This window comes from Pleuronectes platessa, chromosome 3 (assembly GCF_947347685.1).
Source record: "Pleuronectes platessa chromosome 3, fPlePla1.1, whole genome shotgun sequence".
Classification (NCBI taxonomy): Eukaryota; Metazoa; Chordata; class Actinopteri; order Pleuronectiformes; family Pleuronectidae; genus Pleuronectes; species Pleuronectes platessa.
Genome location: NC_070628.1, coordinates 28727339 through 28745677, shown reverse-complemented (window position 1 = coordinate 28745677; position 18339 = coordinate 28727339). Strand labels below are relative to the sequence as shown.

The 18339-nt window shown below is 42.4% G+C and overlaps 1 protein-coding gene and 1 non-coding gene across 3 annotated transcripts in view; one reads left to right on the top strand and one right to left on the bottom strand.

Moving 5' to 3' along the window:
• Positions 1-16929, bottom strand: part of LOC128433940 (E3 ubiquitin-protein ligase DTX4) — a 37670-nt gene extending 20741 nt beyond the window's left edge. The window contains exons 1-2 of one of the 2 annotated variants that reach the window (XM_053417824.1): positions 16347-16929; positions 15068-15294 (exon numbers count right to left, since the gene is read on the bottom strand). In XM_053417824.1, the coding sequence (XP_053273799.1) occupies positions 15068-15278 (211 nt within the window). In that variant the 5' untranslated portion in view covers positions 15279-15294; positions 16347-16929. Of the gene's footprint in view, positions 1-15067; positions 15295-15579; positions 16063-16346 lie in introns of those variants that run through there. The other variant, XM_053417822.1, reaches the window with a different exon arrangement.
• Positions 16930-17187: 258 nt separating this feature from the next.
• trnat-ugu (transfer RNA threonine (anticodon UGU)) lies at positions 17188-17260 on the top strand. Its single transcript has one exon. It is a non-coding gene; the product is annotated as a tRNA-Thr (tRNA).
• Positions 17261-18339: the final 1079 nt, after the last annotated feature.

The following is an 18339-nucleotide window of genomic DNA, read 5'->3' as shown; positions in this document are numbered from 1 at the left end:
TGGGCGGCGGTGGACGGTGACTGAGGTCTGGAGTGGCGTCTGGTCTGGATGGTGGATCGTGGTCCTACTGGTTGCTGACCATGGACTGTGATTGCAGCGGGACTGCTTGGCATGCCATGTTGGGGTTGTCCTATGGGATGTTTACCCTCATCAATACTGCTAAAAACTTTAATCTGGATGATGTTTTCCTACACGTGGCATCTATTGCACTTCTGTCTGTCCTGGGAGAGGGATCCCTCACATGTGGCTCTCTCTGAGGTTTCTACGTATTTTTACCCTGTTAAAAGGGTTTTTAGTACTTTTTCCTTACTCTTGCTGAGGGTTAAGGACAGAGGATGTCACACCCTGTTAAAGCCCTATGAGACGAATTGTAATTTGTGAATATGGGCTATACAAATAAAATTTGATTGATTGATTGATTGATTCCTCAAAGGTTTGTTTACTCCCATAACTCCAGCACTGTATGCCAAATGCATCAAATCTTATAGCACTAAACTTAAAAATCATCAGAATGACGACATTACAGGATTATAGGGACTCAACCACGGTTTTGTGTGAGGTAAAGGATCAATATGATGAAGTTGAGAGAATAATTGTTTAGCGAAAGTTTTATGCTTATTATATGAAAGGAGCTTATAATAGGCATTTACATAGTCATTTTGTAATGTCGTGTATCTGACTTTCAATGTGTTATTTATATTGTTAGTTTTATTATGTGCTCTGTTTTTGTAATCCTGTAAAGTTTCTCTGAGCATTGTTAAAAGAGTTATACAACTAAGATGTATCATTATTATTAATATTGTTCGATCCCGGTCTTCCCTACCTGGATGCTGACGTGTCCTTGGGCAAGAAGCTGAACCCCAAATGGCCCCTCTGACAAAACTGCTGCCCATAGATGCACTGTATGAATGTGTGTGTGAATGGGTGATTGGCGATAAACTGTACTGCAAAGCGCTTTGAGTCCATCAACCCTAGAAAATAACACAGACCATTTACCATTGAAGCTTGTTATTATTAATGAAAAGCTGCCATGACGTGCAGATTTAGATGTTGCATATTCCTTTTAGTTTCACTCAGATTCCCGTCCTCAGAGAACGACTTTACCTCAGGGACTTGTTGTGGAGAAAAACAGCTGAAAACCACCATCTATTAGAGGTGTCCAGTCCAGGAGGACTGGGTGCTCTTTTATAACCCTCTCCATTATACTACTAATAAAAGGAATAATGCTGAAGGGATATTCTCTTCATACATACAGCATGATTAAAGAAAGAGCCATAATGGGAAAAGGGAGATGTGCATCTCAAAATGACTATCAAATAGCATCCGTGGCTTTTTTATGCATGAAGCTTTAGCTTTGTGTTCTGTACAGGACAATCAGGCCAAGGTCTGATCACAAAGAGGACAAGCTGCTTTTGTTTCTTATCATGGCATCAACACTTGACTTCAGGAAGCATTGTATGTATGTGTGTGAATGTAAGTGTGTGTATTATCAAGGCTTAACATTGAATCTGCAGAGAATGGCGATAATAACTTGGGTTGTGAACACTGACTTAAAACATTAATGGGAAAATACTCCCATTAATGTATTCTCATTATTATTTGCAGTTGTGCTTTTGAATTAGTACAACATTTATTTACACATCTGTATCCCTGCAAGGCATTGACCTTTGATACAGAAATATGTTCAAGTCTGTGTGCCTAGTTTGTGGGGAAGCACTCCTAGTGATGAAAACGTTATTACAGCTGGAGTCATACTAAACTAAATATGTTGGGATAAAGTTCAGGTTCCTTTGCAGAGTTGAGTATTAGCAGCCATGCTTCTTGTCCTTTTGTCACTATGAAAGCCAAAACCAGTTTGCATGCAATGCCTGCATGAGGTAAAGGCAGGTTGTGTACCATTTTATTGGCCTAGTGAGTTTTAGAATTATGTTTCACATCAGGCACATTCAATTCATGCTGTTCAGCCAACTCAGTTTTTGTTGCCAGAGCAATCCCTTTAATCCTCATGTTAAAATAAATGAAAAAGAACCCATTGACAACCTGTAAACAGATCTGTGGCATTTGATGTTGATCAATATCAGATACCAAAATAGCATGAACTGGGATATAAGAATTGATATTTGAAGAGCAGAAGTTGAATGGGTGCATCCTTACAGTACATATAGTGTAGTGCAGTAGATTAATTGATCTGTGGGCAGCAACTTTATAACCGTAAGACTCTTTTCGCGAAGCATTCTCAACTGCTATCCCATTCAGTTAGCAGGCAAAGAGAATCTTGACTGCTCCCCCACAGAGTTTGTGGGGGAGCGAGTGAATGTGTTTCAACAATCAGGACAAAAGTTGGTCAGAAATGACTGTATAAAATAAATGATTGCATTTCTAAACCCAGGTTCAAATGAATAAATCTAACATTCACCTTAAAATAGAGTAAAAGTCACCAATCCAATATTGCTGAGAAAAGCTGACAAATTGGTCAGAGCGTGGGGACTCTTCAGTATATTGCTCTTTACGAAATATTTGCAGACTTTGAACCAATCCCTCAAATGTAACCTTGAATTTCTGTAATGGTGTGTTTATATAAACTAGTGCACTGACATTACTAATTGCGCCACTGCAAATCAAGACCACAAAACCCTGAAGCTGCACCACAGCTGGTCATCTGCTTATTCAAATTCTATTCATATCAACCAGATCACATGTCCAAATCACACCTAATTAGACACTGCGCTTCCTTACGACGCACAGTTCTCATAATACAGAAGCCACATACACAAATAAATACATACATACATACATACATACATAAACATATACATACAGACGATGCAGACTAATTGAAAGAGATTTCTGGAATTATTAAATAGATTAGTTAGATGTAGCTATCTTAGGCTGTGCCCCTTTTCTGCAAACCAACACCTATTTGATAAAACGAGGTGTTAGTGGCTCTGAGAATTACAGTTGTAGGGATGAGTGCTTTTGTATTGAAAGAGAAGAAGTTGAATAGGTGCATCCATTCCATATAGTACATATAGGGCAGAATATGAATTGTCACAAAGTGACAACAAGTGCAGCATGTATCTGTGTACACAGCAAATACAAATATGGCAAAGGCCTTAAGCGTGCTGCTGCTGCTTACACATGGTATTAGATAGAATCAAATGCATGTGTCTAGGTGTGGTTCTGTGCATTGGTTCAATAAAATATTCCTATGTTCATGAAGAGGTTTTAAACTGAAACCTATAGAAAATAGTTGTAAGCTCTGTATTGTAACCAGGAAAATCCACACTGTAGCCTAAGGAATTGTGGAATATCTGAAAGATGAAACAATTGTCACCACGTTTGGAAAAGATCTAAAGGCAAAGGAATAAATGGGAAATACAGGGAGCAGTCGGGGAAATTAAAGTGTGTGAAGTGTATGAGAGAGGACAAAGATGCCTGGGGCAGGTGGAGAGAGAGAGACAGGCCATCTGGTCTTTATTGTTCTCTCTGCCACTGACCCCTCCCTGCACACAGAAACACACACATACCCATACATAACTGCAGACTGACCAGCCGGCGAGCGCATTAAAGGTTCGACTGCTGTTTCATGCATGGCAGGATGGCCTTTAAGCCATTCTCCTAAAATCAAGATCAAGATCAATGACTCTAGGAAATTACAGGAAGTGTGCACTTCCTGTAAGTCCTGCCAATTCTGGACACTCTCTCCGCAGTGTATTCAATTTCCATGTTACTTTCTCCATGTCAGCATGTGGTTAGAAAGCATGAATCTGCGTTCGTCTCATGTAGATCTATGCACTCTTCAGGTGGTGTAAGTCCACATACTTCACTTCTTTACAGACCTCAACCAAATTAATTCTCAGACTCACTCTGAGATCAAAATCAATAGATATTAACAGGCTATTTCCTCACTGAGTTTTAATTAGCTGTTATAGTGTGTGAATTTCCCAAAGGGTTCGTTGTTACTGCAGTGCCACATTTAAATATGTAAATAAAATGTATGTTAAAATAACAGTAAGCTGAAACAGCCTCCAGTGAAGCAGTTTCATGCCCAGCTAGAGGAGTTCATTCAACGTTTCAAATATTGTTTTCTTTTTGTCATATAATATCTGTTGTCATTTTAGATAACTAGTTTATGTTGTTTCATATTTAAAACTATTAAAGATATATACAAAAATATTAGTAGCAATTTGGTTTTGTTTTATGATTACAAGGATTCTTTGATTGATTTGCTGTTGTCTTTGTGTGGACCCCTTGAAGATTTGCCCTTTAATGTCATAATAAAGACCCAAAGCGACAAACAGTGCAGTATTTAGTCGAGCTGTTATAACCTTGCACTTTTCCCCCTTAACAAAGACAAATCCCCAGTGTGTTAACAAATATAGGTCCCCAATCTAAAGTTAAGAGTAATGGAACACATATATACAAGTATTATGACCTCAATCCATCGTGACCTTGTTTCCACCATCAGGAAAATTATCTTCACTTTCTGCCCATTTCTTTTTCAGCCTAAAACTTGACATGAAAACAGTTTCTGTCCTAATCTGAACCCAGCCCGAGGCATCTGAGCGAAAATTTCAGTTATTCTACTAGCAATATCTTACATCCCCCTCAATAGTATCCCTTGACCTCTAACTCCCTTCTCCACTCAGTGCTCTCAGATACAGAAAAGATGGGAGTGAGGAAGGAGAGCCGTGAGATGAGGTAAAAGCATGAGCTAAAAGAGTAGATAAAGGAGACTCATAATTTAAAGGGTCAAGCTGACCCAATGACAAAGGCTAAACTTCTTTCCAACTTCCTTGGTTCATCTTGCTATCTAGCCCTCCTGTTGTCTGATGCTGTCAATCTGTCTTTTCTTTCATGTTGTCTGTTGCTAACATCACATAAAATAAAATATGTCAAATGGATGCATTTCTAAACCCAGGTTAAAATGACTAAATCTTACATTGATCTTAAAATTAAAAAAGGCTCCAAACCAGATTAGAAACGCTAACAAATTGATCAGTGTGTGGGGACTATTCAGTAAATTGCTGTATAGTAAAGATTTCCAGACTTTGAACCAGTTCCTTAAGTAAAGTTTTGAATTTCTGATTAAAAGGTACAGCCCCGATGGGTACATCATTTTCTTACATCTCTAGCTACCTAGACATACTTTGTAAATGAAAAATAAAAACAGCAATAAGAAGAACAAAATGAGATAGATGTGGTTGTAATTCACATCAGACACAGAAAAACAAGCTAATGGTCAGAATTACAAACATCACTTAAAGCCCACAAGCCTATTAAAAACGTCTTTCATAAACCACAGTCTAGTTTGTAACACATGCTGCCAATTTTCTGAATTCACGAGTCATCTGGGTTATTTTACTTTACTTTAAAAAGCTGCCTCCACAGCCACAGAAGACTGTTTTACAGTAGTTTTCATGGGGTTGTACTCCTTGTGACAAGTAAACTGAACAACATGAAATTTAGTGAGTACAATCAGAAAGCGAATCACTCCTCCAGGTATTTGCTGATGTTACTTCAGTATTTACTGAATATAATTTACTGGTCAGATTAGATAGAACAACCAATCTGTCTGCATTTGAGATCTGCTAGCCCGTGAGACCCTCTTAACCCTATCACATGAAAGTCATTAGTCACAGGCAATCCTGTGTGTGTGCGTGTGTTTAGGATGGGTCATGATTGGATGGGAATGCGTCAAGATTTTAAGACTTTTATTTAGTTTAAATTGAATTAAATTATATTAGTGAAAAGAAGAGCGTGTTATTACCAGGCTTTGTTAAAATATGTGTAGCAATGTAGGATTAGATGCAAAGCCATGATCTTTGAATTGCATGATCTTTGAATTGCATGATCTTTGAATTGCATGATCTTTGATCTAACTAGGAAGTTGCACATTGAAAGTAAACAGTAGTCTCATATTCTTTGTTGCCTTCCTCGTCTTCTCGTTCCAAGAATTAGATAATCGTGTGTAATGAATTTGTGGACCTGGGTTAAGTGTTAAGTTAAAGCTAATGCTCGGGCAATTAGCTTTAACTGGGCAGCTGTGGCTGAGCGGTAGAGTGGTCGTCCTCCAACCTGAAGGTCGGCTGTTCGATCCCCAGTCTGACCCATCTGCATGCCGAAGTGTCCTTGGGCAAGAAGCTGAACCCCGAATGGCCCCCCATAGAATAACAAAGTGCTGCGAATAGCACTGTATGAATGTGTATGTGGATGGGTGAATGTAGAACTGTACTGTAAAGTGCTTTGAGTGGTCATCAAGACTAGAAAAGCGCTATATAAATACAAAGACAAGCCAAGCCAATAGATAGGTGGTTGACTTTTGGCTTGATGTGTTTTTCAAGTGAAGAATGCCAAGCTAAGATACTTTGAGGGAATCTTTGTTCATACAGTGAGATGCCTTCATGTGCTGTAGGTCTGCTGCTAGTGTGTGTGTCGCTGTGTGTGTTAGTGTGTTGTGGAGCAGTCAGTAAGTGATGTCCCCCCAGAGGCCTCACAGTAACAGTAACTCGACACGCAGAGTTTCACAACAACTCAAGAGAAAAAAGGCTGCAGTATGACCTCTTCCTCCTCTTCATCTTCCTTCCTTTGGGTTTCCTGTTGATTTATGATGTGTCCACATACAAAACAGGACCCAGTCGGCTAACTTAAAGCTATGTTAGTTCTACTCAGTCAAGTAACGGTGTGATTTCAGTGTATTTGTTGAATAAATGTTGTTCAGATAATGAGAGTTATTCATATTATATGTATGACGACTTTCCAAACTTCTCATGCATCTGCCTTCACACCATGTACTTCCTCACTGTTTAATTTTATGTTGCCCTCACCACACTCCCCCGTCAGCTCCGACTCTGTCATGCTGACTACTTGTTTCAGCTCTCTTTTCCCCTTTGTCTCTACTCTGTCTCAGCCTGAAAGGGTCCAGTCCCCTGAGTTTTGGGTTCAGGGTCAATTTTCAGCTGCATGGTGTGGCAGAGAGAAAGGCTAAGAAACAGATCAGATGGACCAGAGGAAGTAAAAACAAAAACAAGGCTTTAGGACAAACGGATAAAGGGACCGACCTACAAGTCCCTGTTTGACTTACGTATATATAAGAAAGTCCGATATAAATAAGGGAGCAGCAATGACGCTTTGATGGCTATGGCGATAAAAACATGGAACGGTGGTATATCAGACATATTTCCAGCTGTTCTGCTGCCCCATAACAGTACACAAGATCACTTTATACAAATAATTAGAATCAGGAACCGTACAACCAAAGAATAGATAATGAAACTGATCAATAATATACGCCAAGCTTTTGGTCTTCGATACAGTCTATTTTCAGTCAGTATAAAAACATATAGAGGGTACCTGGCACCAGCATTACCAGCAGTTCAACAGTGTTTCCCCTACTACTGCCTTGTAGGACCCTTGGAAGTTGTCTTTGTCCTTCTTCACATACAACAATCAGAGACGGTAGATTACTCGTCATCTCCAACCAAAGAGGAACAGATGTTGACCCCAAACATCTTAAGGCCAGGTCAAATTACCTAGGTTTTCTTAAAGGACAGTCCTACGACAGTGGTAAAGCTGCTAGCAGCTCCTCTGCTGATGACAGAGAAGCTAGTCCTGACCAGAGCACTGGCTGCTCCCCTGCTGTAACATCAACATGCACAGGAGGACAGGCTTTGACCCATCTTGGTTCTGAGTGAGGAAGCACTCCTTCTGGATTGCCAGGACAGACACTAAACTTGTTCTGTGATTTAGAGTCATAGGTTTTGATAAGATTGTAAACGCAGTCAGGGCTAATGTTTGGTTCAAGAGCCCCCCCTCCCTAGCACAATCCACCTCCTCCCCTTCGTCTCTAGGGAGTCCCCAATCCAAACCCTACCCCCCTCTATGATGACCCCGATGCCCGAGGGCATTGTGGGGGTCTGGGAATGTATCTCCTTCAGCAGGACCAGCTGGAATGAGAGGAGGAACATGCTGTAGAGCAGGAAAAATAAATGCCTTCAGACTTTGAACAATGCCCTGCTAAGAAAGCGATCACATGCAAAAACGTAAAATATGTTTCTCCAAATTTTTACTAGAATAAAAAAAATTTGTAGGCTTGTTTATTTAAAAAATCAAGACTTTCTGTTTGGAAGTTACAGTCCAAGGCTGTCTTCAAACATGGTGTATTTTATCTAGAAGTTTCCTTTCACATATGAACAATGCAGCAGGAGGTTCTCCGTTCAGACGCATTTACAAAAGCAACAAATACTCCCTATGATTCAGGTCAGGGGTGGTGCAGAAGGCAGAAGCTATGATGTATTCATTCTGTTGCGGAGATCACGTGTTTTTCTTTACAGCACATCGAACACTAATTACTTCTTTGTCTGTGTTTTCGGCCCTGCTTTCTCATCCTGAAATATTAGTTGTTTTTTTTTTGCATCTGTCATTTGTTCAAAGTAGGGATGGGCATAATTAATCGACCATCGATTAATTGATCATTAAGAATTTCGTCGATGAAATAATTTTTTCATCGATAAATTCGCTAATTACACATTTGACCATGGGGGGCAGTGTTTAAAAAAAACGCCACAGGCCTAATCAGTTGCCTGCGAGTTACCGTGCATTTCTATTTCCAAAGTAAACATGAAGAAGCCACGGCGATGTGTAGCGTGGGACTATTTTGAGTTAAAAACGACTTGGTTCACTGCCAACACTGCGATGCTGTATATAAGTACAACTCGGCCACGACCCAAATTATGTACCACTTGAAGAACTCACATCCGACCCTGGTTAGTGGCGGCGCATCCTGCTCTCGATCTTATTCTGCTCACAGAAAGCCTGCCAGGCCGCCATACAGCTGACCACCTCGCTGAGAAAATGAATGGAGCTGTGGAGCAATGGGGACTTAAAGACTGAGTTATTGCATGCGTTCACGACAACGCGGACAATATTGTTGCTGCCAACAATCCCAGTAGAGTGAACTGGATTTCCGTCGCCTGCTTTGCACACACACTCCAGTTGGGAATGTGTGTCACTCGCAAATCACCGGCTTATCCAGTCGTGTAAAACACGGTGGAACTCCGTGTGCGAGATGTTTGATCGGCTGGTGGAGCAGCAGGGGGCTGTTGCTGTGTTGCTGTCGGACCGAACCGTGACCAAGCTTCAAGATGCCAGGATCCTGGAGTTGAAGGATGAGTACTGGCAGATGATGGAGGACACACAGCCTGTGCTGTCAGCACTTAAATGTGCCACCACGGTTATGTCTGCAGAGAAAGACGTCTCCATCTCGAACACTTATCCCGTCACCTTCGGCCTCGTCAATATCCACCTCATGCGCAGTGAGGAAGACGGTCCCAGACTCATCGAATTCAAAGCTAAAATGCGGTCCTCCCTCATCAACCGAATTACTGTAAGCTAAACTTTGTTTCTTAGTTTAAATGATTTCCATAATAAATAGCCAATTCGGTCTGCATTTGCAGGTACCCCGAGACGGAAATACATGTGATATGCTAATCTTATTGATTTCCCCCATCATTTACAGGTTCAGTCTGATGAGTTTGTGTCATCTGCAGCCATGATCTCATCAATGCTGGACCCTCGTCACAAGCACCTTTGCTTTCTTACACCAGTACAGAAAATGGCTGGTAAAGTGAAACTTGTTGAACTGGGAGAGCAGTGGGGATCGGTAGGGCGGCTATCCCAGAGGCTTGGGGAGACGAGGAGACTGCGTTTTCTGACACAGACGAGGGGAGCGCAACCACCGGAGCCGCGGCCTCCGAGTCCCAGGTCTCTGCTATGACACAACTCCTTGGGGAGAACTATACCACTCAATCTGATTCTGGCATCGAAGCAGAACATCAGAATTTTCTTAGGGAAGCTCCCCCATCCCTGGATGCACCCCTACAGACTGTTGGAAAGTGAATGGAGTAAGGTTACCCAGGCTAGCCAAGTTAGCACGGAGCTACCTGTTAATCAAGGCGATGTCAGTCCCCTCAGAGCGGGTTTTCCGGCGGCTGGACTGACGGTCACCAGGCTGCGTTCGCGTCTGACCCCAGAGCATGTTAACAAGCTCATCTTTCTCAACAAAAATCATTAGGCTGGTGCTGAAGTTCTATGTGAGTTACTGGTTATTTTTATGAAGCTTTCTCGACTCGGTGCCTTGTTTGATAATTTTGAGTTACATTTGGCAAAACCTGTCAGACCAAAGTATTATATATTTGTGGTTAAGTTATTGTTTAACATGATTGCTTTTTATAATATTATTATTATTTCATTTTGGAGAAATAAGCAAAAAAAACGAGGATCAGTTGTGTTTAGTAGCACCGGCTTCTAGCTGTCGGCTCCGCTGCTTAAGATTACGGCAGCGCATATTTTGTTCATCTTGTAATAAAGATCTCAAAAAGAAACACGCTGTGTTTTCACTGCATTTTAATATAGCCTATGAATATTAAATATAAAAATATTAATGATTAATCGAAAATTCGTCGTTAATTCGACGAACGATTAAGACAATTTAATCGAATGCCCATCCCTAGTTCAAAGTGTTATCAAATGATTGGATTTAGTCGTTTCGAAGCGGGTTAGAGATTTGCCAACCGTATGAAACTACATTCTAAGTCCAGTCCATTAATTAGATCTTTACGATCGTACATCATCAACAACTTAATCCTATCTTCACCCAGTTACTTTTTTACTAGAACAGGAGTTTATGTGACTTGAAATCAATCAGTTAGATAAAATTAAGTCAGTTGATTAAACATTTATAAGGGAGGAGACCATCTTTTCCTATACAAAGGAATTGAAAATGAAAAGAACCTCAAGTGTGACGGAAGTTCTAGAGCCATAAGTAACAGATAATCTTGCGTTGTAGTTTCCCTTTTCATCTGCTGCCGGGATGAGAAACAGTTTGCCTGGAGGGTCATTTCAATTTTGATAACATCCTTAGTGGGCCATATCGAACTATTGAAACCAAGGACACTTCGGCATGCAGATGGGTCAGACTGGGGATCGAACTGCCGACCTTCAGGTTGGAGGACGACCACTCTACCCCTCAGCCACAGCCCTTGCTGTGGAGCCCCACTCCAGCCTTTGCTTTTTTTTGTGTCTTTCACTTATTTAGGCATAATCTGTGTTACGTGAGGTGTCATATGTCAGACGGTAATGATGATGATGACACAGCTTGATTTCAGCCAAAACAACTTGCTCAAACCAATCCGGGCCTTTGGTAGTGTCATGCATGTCTTTCTCCCTCGAATCAAACTCAGCAGTGATCACATACATTTTAAGTGGTATTTGTTAAGCATGTTGTTTTATCTGTTCTGGATTATAAATGAGAACCCTGTTATGTTCAGATTCAAAGACGCTAGTCAAATAGAGAAGTAGAAATAGAAGAATAGGATAGAAAATTGAAGAAAAAGACACTTGAGCATCAGGCTACGACAGGTGCAGGTACTTTGACAAACCTAAAACTGGACCCCAAGTGGAAATAGCCACCAGTTATAAATCAATCTGTGACTGCTCTATTTTATGTATTATTTGTATTTCCTTCTTCCCTTCATCTTCCACTGATGTGAACTTGACTAAACCATGGACCCCAAACCTGAAACAACCCCCCCCCCCCTCCCTCTGGGGGTTGGTCTGCTTCTCAGAACCCTCAGACTTCCCCCTCTTGTGTGTGTCTCACAGCCACAATGGAGTAGCTCACATCTGTTCAACATAATCCAACAATGGTGGAGGACTGAAAGACGGGGAGGGAGATGGATGGAATACAGAAGACTCCCCAATTATCTCACTCCTTTGGCAACACCCCAACAACATACACACTCATATCTTTCTATCTCTCTCGTCCAAGCCGAAACTGAAAAATCGTCAGGACTTTCGAGTATTGATGAAGCTAAACACTTCTACAAGAGAGTAGAACAGTGGCAAAAGGACAAGAGACCCCAGGCAGAGATTTGGGGAGATAGTTAGCCGAGTGACCGGGGGAGGAGAACTTAAGTGAACTCCCTGTTCATTGGGCATGAAATATTTTTTTCCAGAGCATCATGGTCTCAGTCTCTTTACTTCATGTGACCCGTGTGCAGCTGCTCTGCGCATCTGTGTATGTGTGCATGTGTGTGTGAAGTGCCCATGGATAAGGGCTAAAGAATGCTGCTAAGTGGTGATCAGTGGTGCAATGGCCATTTGCAGCTGCCTCACATCATCATGCTGCTGGCTCTCAACCCAATCCACCCGGCCTCTGAAAGAATTTCAACGCATAAGTCTACACCATTGAAAAGCTGTTGCACCAATGCCAGATTTACTTTGAACAAAACAAGTGAACAACACTTTATCTCATGCCTATAAGTAGGGGTGCACCGATATGGAAATTCTTGGCCGATACCGATATTTAAAATAACAATCTGGCCGATAGCCGATACCGATATTTGTTCATTTTCTTTTTGTTGTTATTCATTCACCCTTTTGTGCCAGAAAAATAATTAAATCATTATTTAAAAGCACTATTTAAAAAATTTCAGCCCTTCATCACTCTTATCTTTTAATGAGCACAAATTGAATCAGATTTATGAAACAATCTTTGATTTAACTAAACTTTATTTAACAGAGACATATTATGCCCATTTTACCGCAAGTTGAAATGGTTCCTTGGGATCTTAATGAAATGACTGTAACATATTTTGGTCAAAATACCACAAGGATAATTTAAAACAGCACCTTTTTACCCTGTCTAAAACAGGCCTGTTAAAGTAGCATTATAGAGAACGCTCTTCTCATTGATTTACGGTAGCAGTATTTGGCGTTTATTAGATGTGTTACGGCTTCTGTGTGTATGACGTATGTTGTCAGTTCCCTTGTTACCTGTGCATGAGACGGATGAATAGAGCCGGTGCACATGAGAATAAAGTACTTTAACAGACGCTAAGCTCATACTTTTTACGCCAAGTTACACTACGTGAGTCAAGATAACTTAACAAGCCCTCCTCAGTTTGACCTGTTTTGAGTGTCGGGCAGAAATCACATCGCGTCAACACCCACCGTGGCCCTTCGCGATGCTTGTCTTAATTAAACAGTCGGATTCCCCTGGTCCGCACCAGTTCTCAGTCAGCTGCTAGGCACCAGCCGAGGCGCACCGCAGGGTGCCCCCCCCCCCCGCGCGAACAGAGGGTTCCCCCAGCGGTCGCCTTTAAGCCTGAAACATGCTTCTGCGACTGCTTCTGCGACTGCTTCTGCGACTGCTTCTGCGACTGCGTCTGCGGCTTTTCACGCCGCTGTGGTGCAAGACTCGTTGTCATTCATGCTTCCCCAACCGTTGCGCGACTTACAAAGCAATTCCGCGCCAGAACACTAGGCGGAGTAATGCTTTTTGTCGAAGACGACCTGAGAGACGCCTTCCTTCTTCTTCATCGATTGTTTATTTACATAGCTACTGCGGCTCCTTGTAGCCTTTTTCAGGCAGACAAATACGCCAGTCAGTGACGGGTTATACAAGTGGACATACTTTCGATCTCTTCTGCCAAACGCTCTTCTATTTGGTCCATATTCATTCTTCTAAATCTCCCGTTGTTTCTGCCTGTATTATGGGGCATGAAACCGGAAATGCAGCTCCAGAAGGGATGTAGAGCAGACCAATCACAGCCTTGCGGTAAAAGCATTACTCCGCCTAGTGTTCTGGCGCGGAATTGCTTTGTAAGACGCGCAACGGTTGGGGAAGCATGAATGACAACGAGTCTTGCGCCACAGCGGCGTGAAAAGACGCAGACGCAGTTGCAGAAGCATGTTTCAGGCTTTAGGCGGCACCGGATTAGGACCTCCCGGTGCCGCACACTGAGCCTCTGGCCGCGGAGAGGAGGGCGACAGAGCGACTGCTCCCCCAGCCGCGGCATGTGCCCAGCGGTTTTACCACAAATATGAACATCGGCCAATGATATCGGTGAAAGTCAAGTTTATTACCGATAAGACGATATCAGTAAACGAGGCGAATATCGGCCGCTACCGATGTTCGGCCGATAAATCGGTGCATCCCTACCTATAAGTGATGTCAGTGCAACACAGAATTCTTACATCTAAAGAATCTAACAATTATCTTTAACATATCAGGCCCTGAATGCAACTGTGCTTGTAATCAATGGTGTTTTTCCAGCCCACTGTCTTTTGATCTGTTTTATATATAAGGTACATCTTATAGGACATATACGGATGGGATCTTATTTTACCTGAATGAACTATCAAAAGAAAAAAATATTTCCATGCCCTTGAAAATTATCCAACCACTATGTGTTACTGCTGAGAACAGATGCAGATACACTGCTGACGAACTCAAACCATTTAAGTTACAAAGCTGGAGCCCACTATCACAGTTAAACTGACACAGACTAACACTAAAAAAAAACATGTTATCATTGGCTGGTATTATGGCTTTGTTTGATGACGACTGTGTGTTGGGGCCTACTTATACTTATAACAATAACATTTCTGTTATGGATGTTAATGCAGCTGACGTTTAATTGGTGGAAACCACTGAGGATTTGGTTAACTAATCCGTTTGTGCTAATCTCTCCACTGATTTTGGTGACAACAGCACTGTTGCCACCTACACAAGTCACTGGATCAGCATAGATACTTGTAATGGGTTTTGATGTTTCTATCAAAACGGATCCCCTGTCCCCTGAAACATGTCCTCTGTATACTGTAAGTTGATGAGCATAATCAAACTGCACTGAAAATAACCCAAACATGGTATATTGCAGTCTACATCTTTCCCTAGTAAGTTCAACCTATAAGCATGTAAGTACATGTGTTAAACTATGATCAGATTAATCTCACATAATCATCTAATGTTTTTATATGAGAGGTCCTGGCAAAGCAGAGTGCACAGGAAGAGCCCGACAGAGGTGATCAGAAGTAAACAACACATGAGGACTGAAAACTCATTGTTCAATGAAGCACAGTACACTAATTTGCCATGACAGTATTCCACTCTTCTATGCTATTATTGAATCGTGAATAAGAAGCAAACATGAAATCCTGTGAGAGAGCATCCTCCCTCTCCACCTTCATCACATCCAGCTTCACCCCCCTCCCCTCGTCTTACCTGTGTCCTGTCTGAACTGGTGCATGGACTGGAGGTCTATGATGTATGGCGAGAGCCGGTTGTCCACCTGGCCGAGGACCACGCTCCCTCCGCGGGGGTCGCTGCCCCGTATGGCCGCCTCTATCTGGTGGGAGACGGCGGGGCTGTAGGGCCGCCACCGCCCGTGTTCGTTCAGCCATTCCCACACCACCACGGCCGAGGCCAGAAGCATGTCGTTATTGTTGGCCCTGGAGGAGAAGACACACGGTGAAACACTCGAAAACACACCACGTCGGTAGCTTGTTGTCTCCGAGACGAGCGGGAGGCTTGTTTGACTAAACAGAGCCTGACCGCCGGAGACTGAGGCCAAACCACACCGTACAAAGGTGTCATTAGAACACAATACTCTTTTTTTTTTATCTGATGTGTATTTTAGTGTAGCCCGTTCTTTATGTGTGACTGTCTGTCAGCCTCGTTATTACTGAACACAGGCCATCTGCACCCCGGAGCTAAAACAAAGCCAAGTTTCTTACATGGAGCCGCGGCTGAGCTAATTCCGGGAGGAAGCACTGCATTCTTCTGGGGAGAGTCGAGCTCCTGGCACGGCCAAGGAGAGAGGGAGGCCACGGTCTGTAATACACCGTAATACGAGCTCTACACCAGTTGCGAACAAAATGGACAATAAAACGGCCTGAAGAGGTTGTGTTTCGCTGCCTCTTGCTCCAGACACGGTTAGCTTCTCCAGCGGATCGTCGGTCTCCAGCGGCGGCCTGTGTTGCTCCGGACACGGTGGAAGAAACCTCGTCGCTGCGGCGAAAATAAGCACGACCACTTGTCTTGCCTCCTTCTTGTGGAGCAGGAACTACACGCTTGTCGGCGTGAAAATCCCGACATTAGCCTCCACAGATACAATGCGTGTTTATCTCGTAGTTTAGCGCAAAAGAAAGTCGCGGCTTCCAACAGCGCAACCTCAGATCCACTGTAACGACTCCCAGAAAGAGACCAGAACCGGTTCGACTGGTCTGGATCCCGTGAACATGAGCACAACACCGCAGGCTTGTATTACAAACAAACAGGTCAATGCACATCTGGGCCCATGGGAACGCTTTACCGTGTTATTATCCATATTATTAAGCGTTTGTTCCCATAACAGCTTCAAATGTCATTATTTACTACAGTGTTGGTACTAGTTGTCTGATGTTGATCCACTGGTTTCTATGGTAGTTAGTCTATGTACACATCCATTTAATGACTCAAACCATGGATTCTCACAACTGCACAAAAATGATCCGCCACTCACCTGCTCAGATGAAAGTTTGGGTCCTCTCTCCTCTAAAGCAGAATCCAGGACCGTCTCAGACCTCTTCATGAATTAAATCTTTCGGCTCCACCATGGCTCCTTCCTTCTCTCCCCTTCACCCCAAGTGAACACACATTACTAATTTGTCTTTAGAATAAAAACTGATCCAAACCGAGCGGGACCAGAATCACACTGCGAAGTTACGGGAGGTGAATAATGTATCCGCAACGAGTTGAAATAAACTCCGCCATGTTGATCCCAACGCTATCCATTCGCGTCCATCTTCATATGGTAGTAGGAACACTTGATGTGGGGTTGTGGGGGGGACATGGTGGACATGGTGGCCCCCCGACTCTTTCTCCGTACCACGCCCAGAAACCCCCCTGGTCACCGAGTCCCGTCAGCCAATAGAAAGACAGACTCCCAAAACATTTCATGTCAGGGTCCTTGTCGATTCTAGCAGCACGCACTCCTGCTGCATGTGCGGTGTTTGACCTGTTGGAGATCCTGTCAGAAACACCATCCCACCACAGTTATATGTGATTGAAGGTTTTTTATTATTAACTCCTGCTGCAGTGAAATCAAGCCGAATTTACCCTGAAGTACTTGAGAGTCCGCCTCCTCTGTCCAAGATGGACGCATGCTGCCACCTAGTGGATGAAATAACTCAAATCAATGTAGTTTTTATAAAGGCTCTAACGTCACACTCTCTCCACCTACATCTTCTTGTTGTCGACATGTGGTGACAACGATGCCTTTTAATCCCCAATCATAAGAACTACCAAATAATTATAATATCTTAAAGATAAAAATGGATTATCAAATCTGTTGCTGCACCACAGGCTCCATAGCTCAGGGGTTAGAGCACTGGTCTTGTAAACCAGGGGTCGCGAGTTCAAATCTCGCTGGGGCCTAAGAGATTTTTTTTTTTTAGTGGTGATGCGGGTACTTCATGTAGATTATGGAGGCTGCAGCTGCTGATGCAGTTACTATGAATGCTCAGCATTAGCTAAATAAACCAAGTAAGACAACAGCAACATCATTTGTCTGTGTCTGTCACTGAGTGACACTGATTAATTTAGTTTTATTAGTTAGCTTAACTTGATCATATGACTGAGTGATCAAATCAAACTTACTGTAACTGTACCTAACTGTAATTAAGTGATGTATTTTGAAATCTACCTATGCAGAAAAATAGAGTATAAATATGAATCTAGTGCTTTCACACGCAAGGAGCAAGAAAGTAAGACAAACGTGGAAACACACTGTATCGATTTTAATCCCCTTCCATACTAACCCATCTGAAAAGGTATATCAAGTGACCACTCAAGCGTACTGGGCATGTACATGCCGGGTTACAAAGAGTGCATGGATAATAGTTTCCTATGCATTTTGGATAATTATAAAATGCAGAATTTATCTGCACAACAGCAGCTAGGAAAGACAACAGTGTCAGTAACGCTTGTAATTGATTATCCTTGTAGAATCCTTCAAGTTAAACCTCAGAAAGCAACTTGGTAAAAGTCACAATTGAACTTCTTAAAGCTTCAAATGAAGGGTTCGCCTCTCTCCCGTCTTGTTAGATCTTTGTGCAGCATTTTTACATCCTAATACAGAGAGTGGAACAGTTAATTGGTGTCAAAGTAACAGCCCTTGGCCGTTTTAAATCTTATTTGAAGTGTTTGTATCTTATTTACACCTGCTAAGGGTTCGGTCCCCAGAGAATATTGCCCAATCTAATATTGTCCAATCACAATTCATGATTTCCATTTCTTGACAGCCAATCTGTAAGTCTGTTCTCAATCTTTGACTTGACATCATTGTAACCCTTTTTCTGGCGGACAAATCTGCCAGTCAGTGACGGGTTATACAAGTGGTCATACTTTCGATCTCTTCTGCCAACTGATCTTCTATTTGGTCCATATTCGTTCTTCTAAATCTTCCGTTGTCTCTGCTGGTATTATGTGGCATGAAACCGGAAATGCGACTCCGG